The sequence below is a fragment of the Schistocerca serialis genome, chromosome 1, assembly GCF_023864345.2.
Source record: "Schistocerca serialis cubense isolate TAMUIC-IGC-003099 chromosome 1, iqSchSeri2.2, whole genome shotgun sequence".
Taxonomy (NCBI): Eukaryota; Metazoa; Arthropoda; class Insecta; order Orthoptera; family Acrididae; genus Schistocerca; species Schistocerca serialis.
Genome location: NC_064638.1, coordinates 294883108 through 294904794, shown reverse-complemented (window position 1 = coordinate 294904794; position 21687 = coordinate 294883108). Strand labels below are relative to the sequence as shown.

The following is a 21687-nucleotide window of genomic DNA, read 5'->3' as shown; positions in this document are numbered from 1 at the left end:
GAAGAGAAACACTGATTTTTTTCCCCCTCATGTATACCGCCACAGCGTGGTTTGGTAATTTGCCGATAATCAGTGCTAGTTGCAAACATGGCGAGTTCAGCTGCGGAGCGAGCTGTTTCATGAAATGGCCTCCCCGATTACCACATCTCACGCCATGTGCCTCTTTTCTCTGGGGACACATTAAACATCTGGTGTATGAACCGCCTCTACAACGTGATGTAGCAGAGCTCCGGGAGAGAATACGGTGACTGCCACAGTCCACGATGCTATGCTGGGACAGGTATGGCAAGAATTCGATTACTGTATTGACGTCTATCGGATCACTCATGGTTCGCATATCGAATGTTTGGAAAAAAAAACACCCTTTCAGAGTTTGTCTTCAAAATGCAATATTTATGACATCTGTACAATGTTTAGTCCTTGTGCAATAAATAATTGAAAGTGTTCCCAAGCTTTATGTACACGTTGTACATAGGAACTCTAAATTCGAAAGTCTCACACAGTTACAATTAATAGTAACAAATTATCACCAAGAAGCATGAAGTTACATCAGATAGGCACACAGCGAGAGAAATATGCGGAACGGCTTTGCTCGGAACTGTTCCTAAGTACTATGTATAGCGCGACTTTTCTAGACCTCTCTCGAAGAGGTTATGTAGTACAATTAGTAATCCAACACTGTTTTTCATGAAGCAGTTTAGTTTTAGTCAGGATTCTAATGCACCATGTAAGTCCCACTTTTTTGGTTACAAAACTCTGTTTTTCAACATAATTTTCGTTCAGTGTGACTAACGGTAGATGAAGAACCATCTATTCAGATGAGATTGGTATGGTCAGTAGCCTCGCCAGAGGCCACGGAAAAAGTATTTAACGGGTCCATGGATTCTTGATAAGAAAAGCCATAACAGCGGAAACGAAAAATTACAAGTTTACTACGGAGCACCGAATTCGGGATTCACTGATGATATTGTGTCCGTGACCCCCTGATGCAGAAAAGAAACAGGCACGATTTTTTTTTTTTCGATCTGTAGACTGGCCCATACAGTGTAACAACGTGCGTTCTTTCGCTGGACTGAAAGAAATTGCTACTGGCACTTGTAAGTCAGGAACATGAAGGAATCCTTTCCTCCATGATGGAAATGAAGTATAAATTATTAATTATTTTAGCTTTAAGGGATTTACTCACATACGCCCCTGAAATTTCGTACTGATTGTTTCGTGTAATTTCATTTAGGACTGGATGGTTTACAGAGAATATGAAACATGATGTGGTCAGTGCTCTTGTATTCAGGCAAGAATTGTTTTGGACAGATGAAGGCATGGTCGTGACACTAACGAACAGCATTCAATTGTTCACATACAACGATAGACGGAGTTTAAAAACAAGACAAGCACTTACTTTGTTGTGTACGTATGTTTCACGAGAGAAAGGGAATGACGAAAAGTTAGATTTGTGTGAACGAATTTCCCTTCTCAACATTTTCTGACAGGTTATGGAACCGTAATGGTGGCATTTATTAATAACTGAAAACGTAACACGTTTGAGTAGACGTGTTTTAGTGCTAGCTCTATATTTCTGACTACTGACACAAACTACGAGAATAAATTAATTGTTATCCGGAAAAGTAGTTATAAAATTTTATTGTAATCCAATAGGAAACATCATTTTTCGACAGTCTCCTTGCGTTTCAGCGCACTTGGTCCATCGTTGTAAAAGCTTACTGATGGCCTCATAAAAGAGGGTTCTCGGTTGAGCTGCGAGCCGGGAATGCATCGCTTCTTTCACTGCTTCGTCCGAGGCAAATCTATGGCTCCTTAATGTCTGTTTGCGTGGACCAAACAAATGATAGTCAGAAAGGCAAGATCGGGCTACCCTCGTATATGGAGGATGATCCAGTACTTCAAATTTGAGTTTCTGGAGCGTTTCAGCATCTTCTGACAGCAATCCTCGGCATTTGCTCCGAGTTGCACGCTTTAGCCTGGCAGTAAGCATCTCACTGTAGCGTACACTGTTTATTGTTGTGCCCCTTTCCCCATAATGTTCCATAAGCATCTCACTGTAGCGTACACTGTTTATTGTTGTGCCCCTCTCCCCATAATGTTCCACTACTAGACCTCGTGCATCTCAAAAAACCGTAAGCATCAGTTTTCCTGCGGACGGTTGAGTCTTGAACCACTACTTGCAACGCGAATTGAGATGTTTCCATTCCATACTCTGCCGTTTACTCTCCGGATCGTAATGATGGATCCACGTTTCGTCGCCAGTAATGATCCTGTCTAAGAAGTTGTCCCCTTCGTTACCAATATGTTCTTTGCAGATGTCCAAGCGTGTTTGTTTATACAATTGTATGAGTTGTTTTGGGACCCATCTTGCATAAACTTTATGAAACCCAAGTCTGTTGTGGATGATTATGTAGGTAGAACCGTGACTAATTTGCAGACTATGTGCCACTACGTCAATATTTAATCGTTTATCTAAGAGAATCATTTCACGTGAACGCTCAATGGTTTCTACGGTTGTGGCGGTAAACGGTCGTCTGGCTCCTTCACTGTGGGTAACACTTGTGCGACCATTTCGGAATTTTTCAATCCATTCGTAGACACACTGTTGTGGCAAAACACTGTTCCCGTACTGCAACGAAAGCCTTCGATGAATTTCGGCACGTGATACGCCTTCCGACCACAAAAAACGGATCACTGAATGTCGCTCTTCTTTGGTGCAAATAGACAGCGGGGCAGCCATGATTAACAGCACGACAGCGATAACGAAACTAACTTAGCAGCTTGAAAATTGCAAAGATGTAACAACAAATAAACAAAGCATGTGCCATCAACGTAAAACGACAGCAGTACCAAAAATAAACAAAAATATAACTAAATTGAGGATAATAACTGACTTACCCTCGCATGTGCATTACCTCATACACGTGTGTGATATCTTGTATAACCTCCACACCTTGTAAATGAGCACGTACGCTTATTTCTGCATTCTTTTTTCCATCTAACCTTTTAGCGTACTAATGATGTATCTTTCGATCCTCCCTGTAGCAGTAAACAGGAATAAATGAATAATATGACATTTACGCGAGTGTACACAATGGATTATGAATCTCGCACCAATATTCCAACTCCAGGTGCAAAGCTGTATATCTGACATATGCACAATGACTAAATGCGATATAAATAAAATTTTTGATTCAGTACCCTCCAAAATTGGACTCTAGTTTACACTGGCCTCCAAAACTTGCTTCCAGTTTATACTACACGTATTGATCATTTGACCACTGATGCATTACTCAAGCGGTAGAAAATGTCCCCTAAAAACAGCTACGTGTGTGTGTGTGTGTGTGTGTGTGTGTGTGTGTGTGTGTGTGTGTGTGTGTGTGTGGTTTGAGGTTTTCGGGCTCTAAACAGCATGGTCATCAGCGCCCAAACGCATAGAGAAATAGGAACACATGCGGTGAAGGGACGAAGACGGACAGCGAACAAAGAGAACGGCTAAAAGACACAGACCTGACGCAGTTCCAAATCCTCACATACAGAGGCAAAACAAGGGGAGAAGAAACGCACTAAAAAGGGAAAGGAAACACAAGGAAAAAAGAACAGAAATCGAAGTGAAACACAAGGAAAAGAGAACAGAAATCGAAGTGAAACAAGTAGGTAATCGTGACTGACGGACCTCTTACCTAAAACCTGGTTGAGCCAGTCACCCAGCAGCACATTAAAATCCTCTCCCTAAAATCCGAGGCAATAAATTGGACAGGACACAAAACCGTAAGACCTTAACCACAGTCGTTGCGTCGTCTTGCAAAATAGAGGGCAAATCCGGTGGCAAGGAAACCACCGCCCTCTGGTGGCGGACAGTAATCTGGACGCCACAAGCACTGCTGATTGGGAGTCCTCCCGCCGGAGTAAAAAACCATGCGTTAAGGGTCTGTGCCCGATGCGGAGGCGAGTGAGGAGAACCTCATCCCGCCTGCATGAATGGTAGGACGTACGTCATGACCGCGTGGTGGCCTTGACCAGACGCAGCTTATTTTCACCGACTGCCAGCCACTCCTCTTCCCATTGACGCATAACACGAAAGCGCAAAAGGGAGGTAACAGCATGGAGAGGGACGGCACATTCAACAACGTCAGGGAGGGAACATGCATCTTTGGCAGCCAAATCCGCCAGTTGGTTTCCCCTAATACCCACGTGCCCCGGCACGCAGCGGAAAGAAAGCTCCTTCCCCTGCCGCTGCAGGTGGAGTAGGGCATCATCATGGATTAGATTAGATTAATACAAGTTCCATGGATCATGAATACGATATTTCGTAATGATGTGGAATGAGTCAAATTTTCCAATACATGACATAATTAAGTTAATTTAACAACATACTTAAGTTAATATAACAACTTTATTTTTTTGTGTTTTTCTTTATTTTTTACTTTTTTTATAATTTTTGTTTGTTTTTTTTCTTAATTTATATCTATAAATTCCTCTATGGAGTAGAAGGAGTTGTCATTCAGAAATTCTTTTAATTTCTTCTTAAATACTTGTTGGTTATCTGTCAGACTTTTGATACTATTTGGTAAGTGACCAAAGACTTTAGTGGCAGTATAATTCACCCCTTTCTGTGCCAAAGTTAGATTTAATCTTGAACTAGTATTGTAGTTATGCACACTGCTATTACTTTTGAATTGGGTTTGGTTGTTAATAACAAATTTCATAAGAGAGTATATATACTGAGAAGCTACTGTGAATATCCCTAGATCCTTAAATAAATGTCTGCAGGATGATCTTGGGTGGACTCTAGCTATTGTTCTGATTACACGCTTTTGTGCAATAAATACTTTTTTCCTCAGTGATGAATTACCCCAAAATATGATGCCATATGAAAGCAATGAGTGAAAATAGGCGTAGTAAGCTAATTTACTAAGTTGTTTATCACCAAAATTTGCAATGGATGTTCTGGACGACCGTATCCGCTGGGTACAAGTGTTGCATGGTCTGAAGGGCAATCAGGGAGTCAGAACAGATGAGAAACTTAAGACTGGGAACACATCTCATCTGCTCCAATGCCCGCAAAATCGCAAACAATTCGGCATCAAAGATGGTAAACGCCGCAGGAAGCCGTAACTTGACGACTCGATCAGGGAAAACAACAGCACAACCAACAGAGTCCCCCTGTTTAGAGCCATCCGTAAATACTGGTACATGGTCGGGATGCTGGTTTAAAATATCGTAAAATAAGGAGGTAAAAACAAACGCAGGAGTGCAGCTCCTCCGGTACTCTCACAAGTCTAAAAGGATGCTGGGCCTCTGAAGCAACCAGGGAGGCAGGCGGGTAAAACCCTGGAGTTGGGGTGCCACACGCTCCACACCAAGGGACTCAAGCAAGTGTTTGGCACGAATCCCAAATGGTCTCGTTGCCCTGGGACGACTGGAAAAGAGACATTCCATAGGCGGTCGGGCAACGGTAAGGTACGCAGGGGAGGTAGGATAGGCAAGGAATTGACACACCCGTCGCACCATGAGGAGTTTCCGCCGGATGGAGAGCGGCGGTTCCCCTGCCTCAGCACACAGGCTGGGGATGGGACTGGTACGGAAGGCACCAGTGGCCAGCCTGATACCCTCATGGTGTACTGCGTCAAGAATCTTCAGATACGAAGGCCTCGCTGGCCCATACACGGTGCATCCACAGTCAAGACGCGACAGGACGAAAGCCCAAAAAAAGAGCAGCAGACGCGCCCGATCTGCTCCCCAGGACCGATGGGTTTTTTTGTGGTTTTTAGGGCGCAAAACTGCTATGGTCATTAGCGGCCGGTCCGTGACTTAGGAAACAGTAAAAAAACGAAAATGGAAACCAGCAGCAATGGGAACGAAACTCAAAAAATTGGAGAAACTAAAAGCAGAAGGAAAGCTTGAAAATCCACTACAGAAATGGGTTGGTTGTCCCAAAAAAAAAAAAAAAAAAAGCTTCAAATGACTGACGTCATATCACTGGCACTAATAAACTCGAGAACGCGATCGGCCGAGCGCGTGTCATCTGCTAAAATGGACGACATATCAGGCGACAGTTGTAGACGGGCGCGTAACGGAGTAAAATAGGGGCACTCAATTAAAAGGTGTCTTACCGTCCACAGCTGAGAGCAGTGGGGACAGAGTGGGGGAGGATCGCCGCTTAAAAGATGTCAATGGCTAAAAAGACAGTGCCCTATCCGAAGTCTAGTTAACATTACCTCCTCCCGACGACGCGTTCGGGAGGAAGAGGTCCAAGCACAGGGAAGAGCTTTCACGTCCCGCAATTTATTATGGGGAAATGTCGACCAATGTGCGTACCATAAAAGAACAACACGACGACATAAAACGCTCCGTAGATCGGCGAAGGGAATCGATCGAATAGCTGGCCGAAGAAGAGAGACTGCAGCCTTGGCCGCTATATCGGCCGCCTCATTTCCACAGATACCAACGTGTCCTGGCAGCCAGAGGAACGCCACCGAGACGCCCCCCCAGGTGGAGCAAGCGCGGACAGTCCTGAATCCGGTGGACCAGAGGGTTGACAGGGTAGAGAGCTTGGAGACTGAGTAGAGAGCTGAGAGAATCTGAACAGATAACATACTGTATCTGCTGATGGCGGCGGATGTATTGGACAGCCTGGAGAACAGCGTAAAGCTCCGCAGTATACACCGAACACTGGTCGGGAAGCCTAAATCGATTTGGGTTGTCGCCAACAATATAGGCACTCCCTACACCTAACGATGTTTTCGAGCCATCAGTGTAAATAAATGTGGCTTCCTTCATTTGTGCACATAGAGCAGCAAATGCCCGACGATAAACAAGTGAAGGTGTACCATCCTTGGGAAATTGACGAAGGTCACGGAGCAGGCAGATCCGGGGACGGAGCCAAGGCGGTGCTGTACCCCAAGTTGTCAAGAAGGTTTTAGGAAAGCGGAAGGAAAGAGAATGGAGCAGTTGACGGAAGCGGACTCCCGGTGGTAGTAGGGAGGAAGGGCGGCCTGCATACCCTACATCCAAGGAGGCGTCGAAAAAAATGTCATGGGCTGGATTAGCAGGCATGGAAGACAGATGGCTAGCAGAACGACTCAAAAGGACTGCTCGCCGATTGGACAGCGGAGGTTCAGCAGTCTCAGCATAACGGATTTCCACAGGGCTGGTGTAAAAAGCGCCAGACACTAAGCTTAATCCACAGTGGTGGATAGAGTCGAGACGCCGAAGAATAGACGGCCGAGCAGAGGAGTAGACTATGCTGCCATAGTCCAATTTCGAGAGCACTAAGGCGCGATATAGGCGGAGAAGGACCACTCGGTCCGCTCCCCAGGAGGTACCATTCAGGACACGGAGGGTGTTGAGGGATCGCAGACAGCGAGCCGAAAGATAGGAAACGTGGGGGGACCAGCACAGTTTTCTGTCAAACATAAGACCCAAGAATTTAGCGACGTCCGAAAACGGAAGGTTGGCAGGTCCTAGATGTAAGGAGGGTGGAAGAAACTCCTTACGTCGCCAAAAATTAACACAAACGGTCTTACTGGGAGAAAAACGGAATCCGGTTTCGATGCTCCAAGAGTGGAGGCGATCGAGACATCCTTGAAGACGTCGTTCAAGAAGGCTGGTCCGTTGAGAGCTGTAGTAGATCGCAAAATCGTCCACAAAGAGGGAGCCCGAGACATCAGGAAGGAGACAATCCATAATTGGATTTATGGCAATGGCAAACAGTACAACACTTAGCACGGAGCCCTGGGGTACCCCGTTTTCTTGGGAGAAAGTACGGGAGAGAGTAGTGTTCACCCACACTCTAAATGTGCGCTCTGCCATAAATTCGCGAAGAAAAAGGAGCAGCCGACCTCGAAAGCCCCAAGAGAACAGTGTGCGGAGGATGCCTGTCCTCCAACAGGTATCATGCGCTCTCTCCAGATCAAAAAATATTGCTACTGTTTGGCGTTTCCGGAGAAAATTGTTCATGATATAAGTGGAAAGAGCAACAAGATGGTCAACTGCAGAACGATGCTTTCGGAAACCGCATTGGGCAGGTGTTAAAAGACTGCGGGGCTCCAGCCACCAAGCTAAACGGCAATTCACCATACGTTCCAAAACCTTACATACACTACTCGTGAGAGAAATGAGGCGATAGCTAGAGGGGAGATGTTTGTCCTTTCCAGGTTTCGGAACAGGAACGACGATAGCTTCCCGCCATCGTCTGGGAAAAGTACTGTCGGTCCAAATTCGATTATAAAGGCGAAGGAGGTAACGCAGACTATGGGTTGATAAATGCAGCAACATTTGGATGTGGATACCATCCCGTCCTGGGGCGGAGGAGCGAGAAGAAGAGAGTGCATGTTGCAGTTCCCGCATGGAGAAAACAGTATTATAGCTTTCGCGATTTTGAGAGGAGAAAGCAAGAGGTTGCACTTCCGCTGCACGTTTCTTCGGGAGAAACGCTGGCGGGTAATTTGAAGAGCTCGAAATCTCAGCAAAGTGTTGACGCAATGAGTTAGAAATTGCGACGGGGTCCACTAACGTATCATGCGCGACAGTGAGCCCAGAGACCGGGGAGAAACTAGGCGCGCCAGATAACCGTCGAATCCGACTCCAAACTTCCGAGGAGGGAGTGAAGTTGTTAAATGAGCTAGTAAAGAATTTCCAGTTTGCCTTCTTGCTATCGCGGATGACGCGACGGCATCGCGCACGGAACTGCTTATAGCGGATACAGTTGGCCAAAGTAGGATGGTGGCGGAAAACGCGAAGAGCACGTCGACGCTCACGTATTGCGTCACGGCATACCTCGTTCCACCAAGGAACTGGGGGGCGCTGGGGCAATGCGGAGGTGCGTGGTATTGAACGTTCCGCAGCTGTAAGAATAACGTCTGTAATATGTGTGACGGTCATCGAATGTCGCTAGAGACGAAAAAAGTGTCCAATCGGCTTGGGCAAACTTCCAGCGTCGCGGGCGCATATATGGCGGTTGAGGCTGCAGTCTCAGAACACATGGAAAGTGGTCACTCGAGTGTGTATCATCAATGGCGAACCATTCGAAGCGCCGAGCTAGCAGAACAGTACCGACCGAAAGGTCCAAATGAGATAAATTTGTAGTGGAGGCAGACAAAAATGTAGTGACCCCGGTGTTGAGGCAAACTAGATTCGCTTCGTGGAAGACGTCTAGCAATAGTCAGCCACGTGGACAAGGATATGGAGATCCCCAAAGCGGGTGGTGGGCATTGAAGTCCCCAACCAACAAATAGGGGGGTGGAAACTGACCAAGAAGATGAAGGATATCAGCTCGTGCCATTGGAATGTATACAGTACAAAGAGAAAAGTTATATCCAGAAAGGGAAAAACGGACAGCGACAGCTTGGAAGGAAGTGTTTACGGGGATTGGGTGATAATGGAGAGTATCATGGAGAAGAATCACGAGTCCTCCATGTGCTGAAGTGCCTTCAACAGAGGGGAGATCAAATCGGACAGACTGAAAATGGGGGAGAACAAAGCGGTCATGGGGACGCAGCTTTGTTTCCTGAAGACAGAAGATGACCGGCGAGTAGGATCGTAAGAGGATCGACAATTCATCCCAATTGGCTCGAAGGCCGCGGATATTCCAGTGGATAATGGACATAGGGTGAACAGAACATGGAGGAATGTGACCAAGGTTGCCGTCAACTCAGCGACTGCTCAGAGCTTGCGACCGACAGCATGGAATGGCAGTCAGCCGAAGGCAGAAGATACTGATCCATAGGTTGTTCAGGAGCAGCTCCTGCCACCAACGATCGGCCGGTTGATCGACCACCAGCAGTGCGCCTCGGCGACACAGAAGACGGCCGAGGGCGATTACCGCCAGGTGGTGCTGTAGATGAGACACGCCTTGGCAGAGAAGGAGATGAACTGGGTTTCTTACTAGCCTTCTTCGAAACATGATGTTTAGATGAAGGAGGAACCGATGGTTGTGAAGTTGGGGTACGTAAAAAATCTTCACGAGTATGCTCTTTTTTCGAAGTCTTGGTGTCTGAGTTTTGGGCTCGAGATTTAGCAGAACCCGATGAAGGTTGAGCCATAGAGTGGGCAGGCGAAAGTGGAAAGGTTGAATAGGCGATCTTTGCGCTGGCCCATCTGACGACCGTGGCACTAAAGGTAAGGTCACAAGTCTGCGTGGCCGCCTCCTTTGTTGGCCGAGGAGAGGCAAGGGCAGTGCTGTATTTTCCTGTCTGAGGCACGGTGGGCTGTCGACTGGCGAATAATTTTCGAGCAGCAAAGGTCGACACCTTTTCCTTCACTCTGATTTCCTGAATGAGCTTTTCGTCTTTAAAAATGGGGCAATCTCGAGAGGAAGCAGCGTGGTCATCCATACAGTTGATGCAAAGAGGGGATGGAGGTGGACAAGCACCCTCATGGGCATCCTTGGCACACGTAACACATTTGGCCGGATTGGAACAGGACTGGCTGGTATAATTGAACCGCTGACATCGATAGCAACGCGTAGGGTTTGGGACATAAGGGCGAACGGAAATTATCTCATAGCCTGCTTTGATTTTTGATGGGAGTTGAACTTTGTCAAATGTCAAGAAGACAGTGCGGGTTGGAATGATGTTCGAATCAACCCTTTTCATAACCCGATTAACAGCTGTGACGCCCTGGTCAGACAGGTAATGCTGAATTTCTTCGTCAGACAATCCATCGAGGGAGCGCGTATAAACGACTCCACGCGAGGAATTTAAGGTACGGTGCGGTTCCACCCGGACAGGGAAGGTGTGTAGCAGTGAAGTACACATCAATTTTTGTGCCTGGAGGGCACTGACTGTTTCTAACAACAAGGTGCCATTTCGTAATCTGGAACAAGACTTTACAGGACCTGCAATTGCGTCGACACCTTTCTGAATAATGAAAGGGTTGACCGTGGAGAAGTCGTGACCTTTGTCAGACCGAGAACAACAAGGAACTGTGGCAACGATGGAAGGACTGTCTGTGGCTGAGACTCACTGAACTTACGCTTGTGAGCTGACATAGTAGAAGATGAGGAAACCATTGCGAAAGTATCCCCCATGATTACCGGCGTCTCCGATGGCGCGCTCCTTCCTTGTGGGGGCCCTCTCTGAGGGCACTCCCGCCTTAGGTGATTGTTCACACCTCAGGTCACACCTCCCGAGAAACGGACGGAGGGACCAATCGGCACTTTCGGAAGGTATCGGCTCGGGTAATCACCCCTCCCTGGGCCTGGCCGTTACCAGGGGGTACGTACGTGTCCTACCGGTCTACCCAGGGTGGGTAATTACGCGTTACCCCGTCACCGGCTACACATGGAAATGCGTGAGTCGACCTTCAGACACGCACAGGGAGGAAAAAAGAGAAAGGGAAAGAAGAGGTGTCTCAAACGCCGCAGCGGAGAAAAGGGCAAAGAGAAGAGGTAAGGAAAAGAGAAGGACTGAGGAGGGATGAAGACCTGCAAGCGGAGAAAGCAAAGAATTTGTTACAGATTCGAGCGTCCGTCTCCGGACGTAGGCACAAACCATACTCCCAGAGGGGGAGAAAGGGAAGGAAAGAGCCAGAGGTGAGGGGGGGGGGGGCGAAGATTGGGGATGGGGAAGGATGCGGAAAGGGAAGGTATGCAGCCCGGAAAGGAAGGAAGGCCACATTAGCTCGGGGTCCCGTGCTCGCTACGCACGTATCCACGAAAGAGTTGTGGACCCCCTGGGGGGCAGGACCGATGGATCAGACACTTCAAAATATTCAGTGCCTTCAGGGCCCGCACCTTGAGGTCTTTAAAGTGCGGCAACCCCGACAACTTGGAATCAAAAGTGAGGCCCAGGAACCTCACAGTGTCGCTAAACGGAAGAATGGTGTTCCTCACACGCAATTCCGGGGAGGTAAAAAGACGTCGAGAACGATTAAAATGAACACACACACATTTGTCTGCAGAAAAGGTAAAACCCATCTTCGCAGTCCATGCCTCTAATCGCTTTATCGTAAGCAGCAACTGCCGACTAGCAGTGAAAAAACCGGAGGAAGAACAGAAAACAGCAAAATCGTCCACAAACAAGGAGCACTGGGCAGGACTCCGGATAGTAGTGGACGTGATACTGTTGATGGCGACGACAAAGAGGGTGACACTTAAAACGCTTCCCTGAGGAACACCATTCTCCTGCAAGTACAAATCAGATAGCACATTATCAACCCGATATCAAAAGAGGCGGTGGGAAAGAAAGGACCGAATGAAGATGGGGAGATGGCCACGAAAGCCCCACTGATGGAGTTGATTGAAGATAAGGCGGCGCCAAGTAGTGTCCTACGCATTATTAATGTGAAAGAATACACCTAGACAATGCTGGTTATCAAGTTGTCTATAGTTGAACGACATCTCCGAAAGCCACAGAGTGACTAAGGAGCTGCCTGGTCTCGAGCAGCCAAACCAGGCGACGGTTGACCATGCGTTCCAACGTCTTCCCGACACAGCTCGTCAAAGCAATACTCCGATAACTACTGGGATGCGTTCGGTCCTTCCCCAGTTTGAGGAGGGGAATCAAAATCGCCTCCCTCCACGAGTCAGGGAACGTGCCGGATAACCATATCATGTTAAAACAATTCAGGAGAACTTCCTTGAATGGCAGCAACAAGTGCTGCAGCATGCTCTACCGGATCTGATCATGACCGGACGCAGTATCATGAGCCACAGACAGCGCCGAATCCAGTTCCCACATTGTGAAGGGGCAGTTGTAGGGTTCAGAATTTGGAGACCGGAAGTACAAATGACCCCTCTCGATAACAGTGTGGTAGCGGCAGAAATCTGGATCACAGTTAATAGTGGCGGTAGATTCCGCAAAAATGTCTGGGCAATGTCTCTCGGCGCCGTGAGAAGAAATCCCTGATGCAGCAATGCCGTGACAGGTATTTGGCTGCGTTTCCCGGAAATCCTTCTGATGGCTTCCCATACTTTCGTAGAACTAGTGAAGCGGGAGATGGAGTTCAAGAACGATTGTCATGACCGTCGTTTGCTCTCTTTAATCACTCGCCGCGCGTTGGCCCTTGCCATCCGAAAGGCCGTAAGATTGTCAGCTGAGGGACGGCACTTGAAGCGGCGTAGAGCTGCACGGCGGGCTCGGATGGCTGAGCGGTACTCAGTGGTCCACCAAGGGACAGGACGCCTCTTGGGATGACCTGAGGACCGTGGGATCGACAATTCAGCAGCATGGGAGATCACGGCTGTAACATGGTCGACCCATTCGTGGACGCTGGCACGGTGTTCCAAAACAGCCAGATGGCTGAAAAGTGTCCAGTCAGCTCAGAAGAGGTGCCACCTGGGCGGCACTGGTAATGCCACAGCCTCATCCAGGAGGCGAATCCAAAGGATTGAGCCTACGGAACAGATTGTGAGCCTCCGCCCCACAAGAAGGTCAACTGCAACTGCTTGCAAGTCCGTAACGAGAGGGAGCTCAGAGGAGTGGTGCATGTCATGGACAAAAACCGCAACACCACCCTTTGCCCTTTCCCCCATCAGATCATCTTTCCGATACACGGTATAGCCCTGTAAAGAGGGAGCATCAGTGGCCCGAAAATGTGTCTCTTGGAGACATAAGCACAAGGTTCGCTCTCGTACAAGGAGTTGTAATTCGGCCACATGCGTCCTGAACCCATTCAGGTTCCACTGTAATATGGGAGCCAGTGATCAGGGTGGCTGAATTTTCACCCTGCCTCTGTGCTTTGGAGGAGAGCCCGTACTGGCCGGAGATTTATTCCCGGGGCGAGAAGATCGCCCCCGGTCGACATCAATGTCCATCAGCTCCAATGGCGACCCAAGGGAGATGTCAGACAGTACGATGGCCTCGTCATCGGACTGACACTGACTAGTCTCCTCAGGTGGCAAAACCTTCACCTTCGACATCTTTGTCTTTGCGGGCTTAGAATGCAGAACCTTGTCAACAGTTGGAGCTTTACTCGCCTGGGCAAAAGGCGCTATATGGGGAGGGGCAGGAAGTACCCCAATGTCAGCAACCACGGCCTTGTCCGACGTTGTGGGGAGAGCTGCAGGTTGCAAAACAACCGCAGCAGCACAAGTGCACTGGCAAACGCAGGTATCAGTGCTGACACAAGCAACCTCCGTTTGTGTAGCAACAGTGGCCAACTGTACCAGTTTCTGTAGAGCAGAAGCGAAAGATGTAGTAAACACAGGAGGCTGCATGGCCTTAAAGAGCTTCTTGGCCTCACCATAGGGGATGCGCTTAGATGTTTTGATCTCTTGTATCTTCCATTCCTTGAGATATATGGTGCAGACCCGGCTCCAGACAGGGTGACTCCCAGAGCAATTCACGCACTTCACAGGCGATGAACAATCGGCTCCTTCATGGGCAGGCTGACCACATTTACCACAAGTGGCTATCCAATTGCACCCCAACGTAGTATGCCCAAAGCGCTGACATTTGAAACAGCGCATTGGGTTGGGGAAATATGGCCGTACTGGCAAACGTAAGAAACCCGCTTTAACATGCTCTGGGAGTCTCGGGCAACTGAATGTGAGAATAAACGAGTCGGGTTTGACTACGCCCCCATCGACTCGTTTCATAATATGCTGCACGTCAACAATACCTTCGTCAGCCCACTCAGATTTCAACTCGTCTTTGGGGATATCCACCAAGTCCCTACATGTCACAACATCCTTACAATAGTTCAGAGTGGAGTGGAGTGGAGCTCGGTCTCGATAGCGTACTCTCCGAGACAGGTTGCTTTCCGAAGAGAAGCGACTTGACGGGAACTAGAAGTCTCAACTAACAGTCTCATTGCGCAGTCGCTTCACAGATTTCAGTGTTCCTGCAATTCCCTCAAGACCCTTGTGGATGTAGAAGGGAGAAACCCTCTCAAACCTACCCTCCTTCCGTTTGACAATCAAAAACACATTTTGGTTATCAGCATGTGCTCTGTTACGACAGTCTGATAAATCTCTAGTAACAGCAGGCACTGGAGGACTCGCAGCACGTCGTCTCTTTTTCGATGGGGTGTGTTTTCCTACCAGTGTCCCACCCAATCCACTGGTAGGGGGGAAACATAGAGGTGGAAGGGTCCATTGCGGTCCCACAGGCAGCTAGGGAACTGAAGGTCCGCTCAGACAAAGGTGCGCGTGCCTGAGTAAGCCTTATACAACTGATGCCCCAGAGGTTGCCCGCTTGCGACTGTTCCACCCCAACAGCCATGCATCTTGTAGGCGCGCAGCACACCGTAAGATTGAGGGGTTTTTATAGAGGTTGCCTTCCTCGCAATCCAGGCGGCCAAGCCAAGATTCCCATTCCCCTCAGCACACAACATTCCACCGCCGCGCCATACGGTGGTCGCTGAAGCATGTCCGGGGGTTACGGTGACAGGAGACTGGCGGCGCTGACCAGTCCCCAACTCAGGACCCCTGGGTCGCCAAGCCCGTACCCAGCAAATCAATGCTGAGCCCCTGGGGCCAAATTGCTACGGCCTATAGTGTCGTCAGATTGTGGAAACTCTGACCTTCAACTATGAGACTTTAGAGAACACTAGCGACCGTATTCCCTCTTACATCTATTCGGTTATTATACAGGGTGATTCAAAAAGAATACCACAACTTTAGGAATTTAAAACTCTGCAACGACAAAAGGCAGAGCTAAGCACTATCTGTCGGCGAATTAAGGGAGCTATAAAGTTTCATTTAGTTGTACATTTATTCGCTTGAGGCGCTGTTGACTAGGCGTCAGCGTCAGTTGATGCTAAGATCGCGACCGCTCAACAGAAAGCTTTTTGTGTTATTGAGTACGGCAGAAGTGAATCGACGACAGTTGTTCAGCGTGCATTTCGAACGAAGTATGGTGTTAAACCTCCTGATAGGTGGTGTATTAAACGTTGGTATAAACAGTTTACAGAGAATGGGTGTTTGTGCAAAGGGAAAAGTTCTGGACGGCCGAGAACGAGTGATGAAAATGTAGCACGCATCCAGCAAGCATTTGTTCGCAGCCCAGGAAAATCGACTCGCAGAGCTAGCAGAAAGCTGCAAATTCCACAATCAACTGTATGGAGAGTCCTACGAAAAAGGTTAGTTATGAAACCTTATCGTCTGAAATTGGTTCAAGCACTGTCTGCAGCTGATAAGATTAAAAGAATCGATTTCTGTGATTTGATCCTTGCTCAAATGGAAACAGATGAATCTTTCGTTTCAAAGATTGTGTTTAGTGATGAAGCAACTTTCCACACTAACGGGAAAGTCAACCGTCACAATGTCTGTATATGGGGCACTGAGAAACCGCGGGAAACAACTCAGTATGAACGTGACTCGCCTAAGGTGAACGTTTTCTGTGCCATTTCAGCCAATAAAGTTTTTGGTTCCTTTTTCTTCGAAGGTGCTACTGTAACTGGACTACAGTATCTGGAGATGTTAGAGAATTGGCTGTTCCCTCAGCTCGAACAAGAAGCACAACAATTCATATTTCAGCAGGATGGAGCGCCACCACATTGGCACTTATCTGTCCGTAACTACCTGAACGTCAACTACCCGAGGCGATGGATCGGCCGCCAGGCAGCCCGTGACAGAGCACTTCATCACTGGCCTCCAAGAAGCCCTGATCTTACCCCCTGCGATTTTTTCTTATGGGGGTATGTTAAGGATATGGTGTTTCGGCCACCTCTCCCAACCACCATTGATGATTTGAAACGAGAAATAACAGCAGCTATCCAAACTGTTACGCCTGATATGCTACAGAGAGTGTGGAACGAGTTGGAGTATCGGGTTGATATTGCTCGAGTGTCTGGAGGGGGCCATATTGAACATCTCTGAACTTGTTTTTGAGTGAAAAAAAAAACCTTTTTAAATACTCTTTGTAATGATGTATAACAGAAGGTTATATTATGTTTCTTTCATTAAATACACATTTTTAAAGTTGTGGTATTCTTTTTGAATCACCCTGTATATATAACAACATATTATACATATAACAACATACTCAACTGTTGAGGATGCTACCAGCCTGTGATATCCGCCGGCCATTTTTTTTTTTCTGTTACGTGTAATCCGAGAAGTGCGTCATGCTGTTATGTATCGGCATTACTTTAACATCGACATATATACTCCACAAGCAACTGTACAGTGGATGCTGGAGGGTACGTCGTACCAAGATCGTCGATTTTCTTTATGATTCCATTCACCTATTAAGCGAGGAAAAATGGTTGCCCAAATCCACACATCATGTTTTGGTTTTGTTCATGTTCGTCTTATATCCTCCTATCAAGACAGTGTCCGTTCTGTTCAACTGCTCTTCCGAATCCTTCAATGTCTCTGACAGAGAAACTTATATTTTCTGCAAACCACGAAGTTCTTATACTTTCTCCCTGAAATGTAATCCTTTTTTCAAATCCCTTGTTGGTTTCCTTTACTGGTCAATGTACAGACTGAATAGCATGGATTGGTAGGCTACAATCCTGCCCCATTTCCTTTCACATCCTTCGACTCTTGCCCTATGCCTTCAGAATTCGGACAATGTATTCCAAGTAACATTACTGAAAGCTTTGTCTGTATTTTCAAATGCTATAAAGCAGTTTTGCTTTTTTTGAATGTTTTTTCTAAGGTATGTCAGAGTGTTCCTACATTTCTCTGGAAGCCTAACTGATCTTCCCATGGTAGGCTTCTATAACACTCTCCATTCTTCTGTAAATAATTTGTGTCTGTATCTTGCCACCATGACTCAAACTGATGGTTCAGAAATATTCACACCTGTCAGCACCTGTTTTCCTTGGAATACGAGTTGTATTATCCCTAATGGGTTCTTAAGGGCATTGACTGCATGTATCGAAATTTATAGCGCGCAGTCATTCTTACCACCTTAGTGAAAATCTTGTCCAAATCTTTCGGCATTTCGTCCATCGATATTTTCCTATTCTCCTAGTGCTACTGATTCTATCCGATAAACCGTTTCAGTATTTTGAGAACATTAGATGTATCATTACATTTCCTTGGCGCACACCCGATGTTAGTAGCATTTATATGGAACACTGTCCAATATACGGCACTGTTAAGTCCTAAAGTCCTTGTTAAGTTTCATCAACATACCTGTTTACTCACCACGAAGCGGGTCGAGCCGCTCCTCACAATCCTGGCCACGTAGCTTAAGTGTAGCGCAACTACGGGATGGGCCAGGTGGTTTCCACATCGTTGAGCCACACGGGTGCTGAGTCATACATGAATACATGCCCAGCATCGGTGTAACGAATCTGTCACTAATCAGTGTAAATACTGGTTGAGTTTAGCAGGATGTATGTGCAGCGTGAGAACGCCCAGCACGACACGATGCCACGCCACCGGTCACCACCAGGTTAGGTCAAAACAAGCACTGGGCGCCAGAGGGCGCCGCCATCTCCGCCACTGGATTCGCATTCTGGAGGATGACGGTTCAAACCCGTGTCCGGCCATAATGATTTAGGTTTTTCGTGATTTCTCTAAATCGCTTCAGGCAGATGCCGGGATGGTCCCTTTGAAATGGCCCAGCCGATTTCCTTCCCCATCCTTCCCTAACCCGATGTGACCGATGACCTCGCTGCTTTGTTCCTTTCCCCAAACCAACCCCCCTCCCCTTCCCAACTCCGCCAGACCCACTCCGTGTGCTAAAGTCCGCCGCCACCTGTGGATTTATTGCAGTGCAACGGATGCGCCGCTCCTAGGCTCTCCACAGCAGCAGCCTAACTTATGCCTTGGGGGGCAGCGACTCATGTCCAGGGCGGTGCAGCCCTTCAATCTCCGCCATCTGGCCGAGCGTTCAGTACCGGCCATCGTCGCCCCTGCGGGCGATCTCTTCTTCCGCGTTCTGACTTCTCCATGAGAATTCTGGTAGACGGTGTAACTTGCCGCATGCCACACTGTGCAGACTGGGACAGACGTCGCTGAGCGGGCATAACTAGTGCAAGCGCCGCCCGTTGTGATCGAGCGGTTCTAGGCGCTTCAGTCCGGAACCACGCGGCTGCTACGGTCGCAGGTTCCAATCCTGCCTCGGGCATGGATGTGTGTGATGTCATTAGGTTGGTTAGGTTTAAGTAGTTCTAAGTCTAGGGCACTGATGACGTCAGATGTTAAGTCCCATAGTGCTCAGAGCCATTTGAACCATTGAACTAGTGTCAGCAAAAATGGGTGCAGACGTCACAGCCAGAAACGCGGACGGCAGCTGGCTTCCACAGCAGTCAACGGGGCCTCCACGCCGCACGGCCATAGGGGCATAACCGCGGCGTCACCGCACTACGAATGTTGTGGCACAAGTTGAATGGAAGTGTTTACGTTCCAAGCTATGTTTTCCTTACAACTACCGTCTCCAACCCTGACCGCATCTCGGCCTGTGCATCTAAGTGACCTCTCACCCCGGGGCCGCTACACCATAAGTAAGTCAAATATTAAAATACTATTAAGTCAAATTACTAGTGAAAATATTGAAAAATAATGGGAAAGCAGCAGCAGTCGCATCCACAACGCTACATTTGAAGCACTTGCTAAATAGAGTAAACTAGGAAAATTCGGGGCCTTTGGATAAAAGTGTGGTAGCGACGTTACTGTTTACAGTATCTACAAATGATCTAGTAGAAAGCGTCGGAAGCTCCAAAGACTGTTCGCAGACGATTTGGTGTCTATAAGAAAGCACTGACGCAAGAAGACAAAATCGATTTGAAGAACGATCTACAGAGGACTGATGAATGGTGCAGGGTCTGGTAGTCGACCCTAAACGTAAATGAATTTAACAGATGCCCATACACAGGAAAGGAAATCCACTACTATACAACTACTCTATTAATTACTAATTGCTGGAAACAGTATCTACCCTAAAGCATCCCTAGGACTAACTACCCACAGCGCCCGTAAGTCGAATGACAACATAAAACAAACAGGTGACAGACAGATTCATAGGAAATCTAACTCATCCCCGAAGGAAGTGGCTTATAAGGCGCTTGTTCGACCTGTTCTTGAGTACTTTTCATTGATGATAATAATGATGATGATCGTAATCACCACCACCACCACCACCCACCACCACCACCATGATTTTAGGTGAGAGGCGCTCAACATCATGGTCATCAGGGGCTGTGACGATAAGTCAGCATGACATTCTATTGAGTGGGGAGAAAGGCTGTACCCCACATGTGAAGCAGTTTATAATGCATTAAAGTCTGCCTCCCTTCCCCATCGATTTAGGGATGAGGCCTGAAAGTTCAAAAAATTTCACCGCTTTTCTAACACTGCAATCAGTATCAGCGAGGATGGAGGGCAGATCTCCAACGAGACGGAGAGCTGCCCTGATACCAATATACAAAACACGCGGTGGCAAAATATGCTGAACTGTAAGTGGCACACACAAACCTCACAGAGTGGTGGATCTTCCCACCACAGAAAGAAACCACATGTTTAACGGCTATTCGGATGCGCAACCTGTAAAGCAGAACCTCCTTCAAGCAGTCAGGCCAACATTAAGTCCGCCATGCCTGTGTAGTCAATTTCATTGACTGCAGTCTTTTTTCTCTGTTATTTTCAACCATTCAGTCTCCCACTGACGCGTGATGCATCTGTCAGAAAATGAAATGACGGCGTGGATCACTGACAAAAATCACCATCCCGACATGCTTCCTTGGCCACTTTGTCATGTCGTTTCCCTCTATCCCGACGTGCCCAGGTACCCAGAAAAAGATCACCACCTTGCCATAATGTTGGAGCCGCTATTAGGAGTCATGGATGAAATGAATCAATTAGTCTACTGAACACATTTGATAAAGTGTTTGTAGTGCACTAAACGTGTCGGGACAAGTAACCTTAATCCTCTCGAGCGCCATCATATTGACAGATAACACCGCATTATACTTCTAATTTGTAAATTGTTCCACAAGACGCAGAAAACCCTATTATATGAAACAGCGGAACAATTGAGGTCTTTCTCTTGCTGGCACCCATCCGTATAAATAGCGATAAAACTGTGGCACGTACTTAAAATGGAAGAAAACAAAGTTGTAAAATCGTAATCTGGAGTACAAGTTTTCTTGTGTGCCAAGCTTTAAAATCACCTCGGACCTCTGAAGACACGAAGGTACTAACGCGTTCCATCCCTGGCTGTGTATTCGAAGCTCTTATAGATCCAGATCCTTGAGACAGTCAGTAGCACGTATCCCGAATGGTTTGGTTACATGGGGCCGATTCCTCAACAGTTGCTCAAAGTTAGGTTGCAATAATACACTAAATGTCAATGAGTGATGTGACGCTGAGATTTTTAGCGCCTGTCATGCCGAAAGGATGCATTGCAGAATCCAGAGTGATGGTTCGCCTGCTGCTGCAGACAGAGACTGAACTTGACTGGTCCGAACGGCTGCAGTCGATATCTGACCGCCCTCATGGTGGACAGCGTCTTTAAGTAGGAAATCCGGACAGATCCACAGGCCACGTTCCTATAATCTAAACGTGATCGAACAAACGCTCTATAAAACAGCAGGAGGCAGGATCTGTCAGCACCCCATGCTTTTCCGCTAAGGGATTTCAAAATATTCAATGACTGGAAGTCCTTTGTTCATAGGTATTTAGGTGTGGGATCCAAGTTAATTTCGAGTCAAATAAAGAATGCAAAAAGCGCACAGATTCTTTAAAACGTAAAATATTGTTCCCCACTGCGAGCACTGGTTGGTTAAAACTTCGAAGAGCGTGGTTAAAATGGACACATGTATTCTTCTCTGGTGAGAACC

General features: G+C 47.4%; 1 protein-coding gene across 4 annotated transcripts in view; it reads right to left on the bottom strand.

The window, feature by feature from the left end:
- The window catches only part of LOC126468975 (ankyrin-1-like), a 101866-nt gene that overhangs the window by 35847 nt on the left and 44332 nt on the right, over window positions 1-21687 (bottom strand). For 2 of the 4 annotated variants that reach the window (XM_050096594.1, XM_050096595.1), the window contains one exon: window positions 2902-3042. The exons of the other annotated variants lie outside the window; for them this stretch is intronic. In XM_050096594.1, coding sequence (XP_049952551.1) covers window positions 2902-2915 — 14 coding nt within the window. In that variant the 5' untranslated portion in view covers window positions 2916-3042. The remainder of the gene's footprint in view (window positions 1-2901; window positions 3043-21687) is intronic. 4 annotated transcript variants of the gene reach the window in all.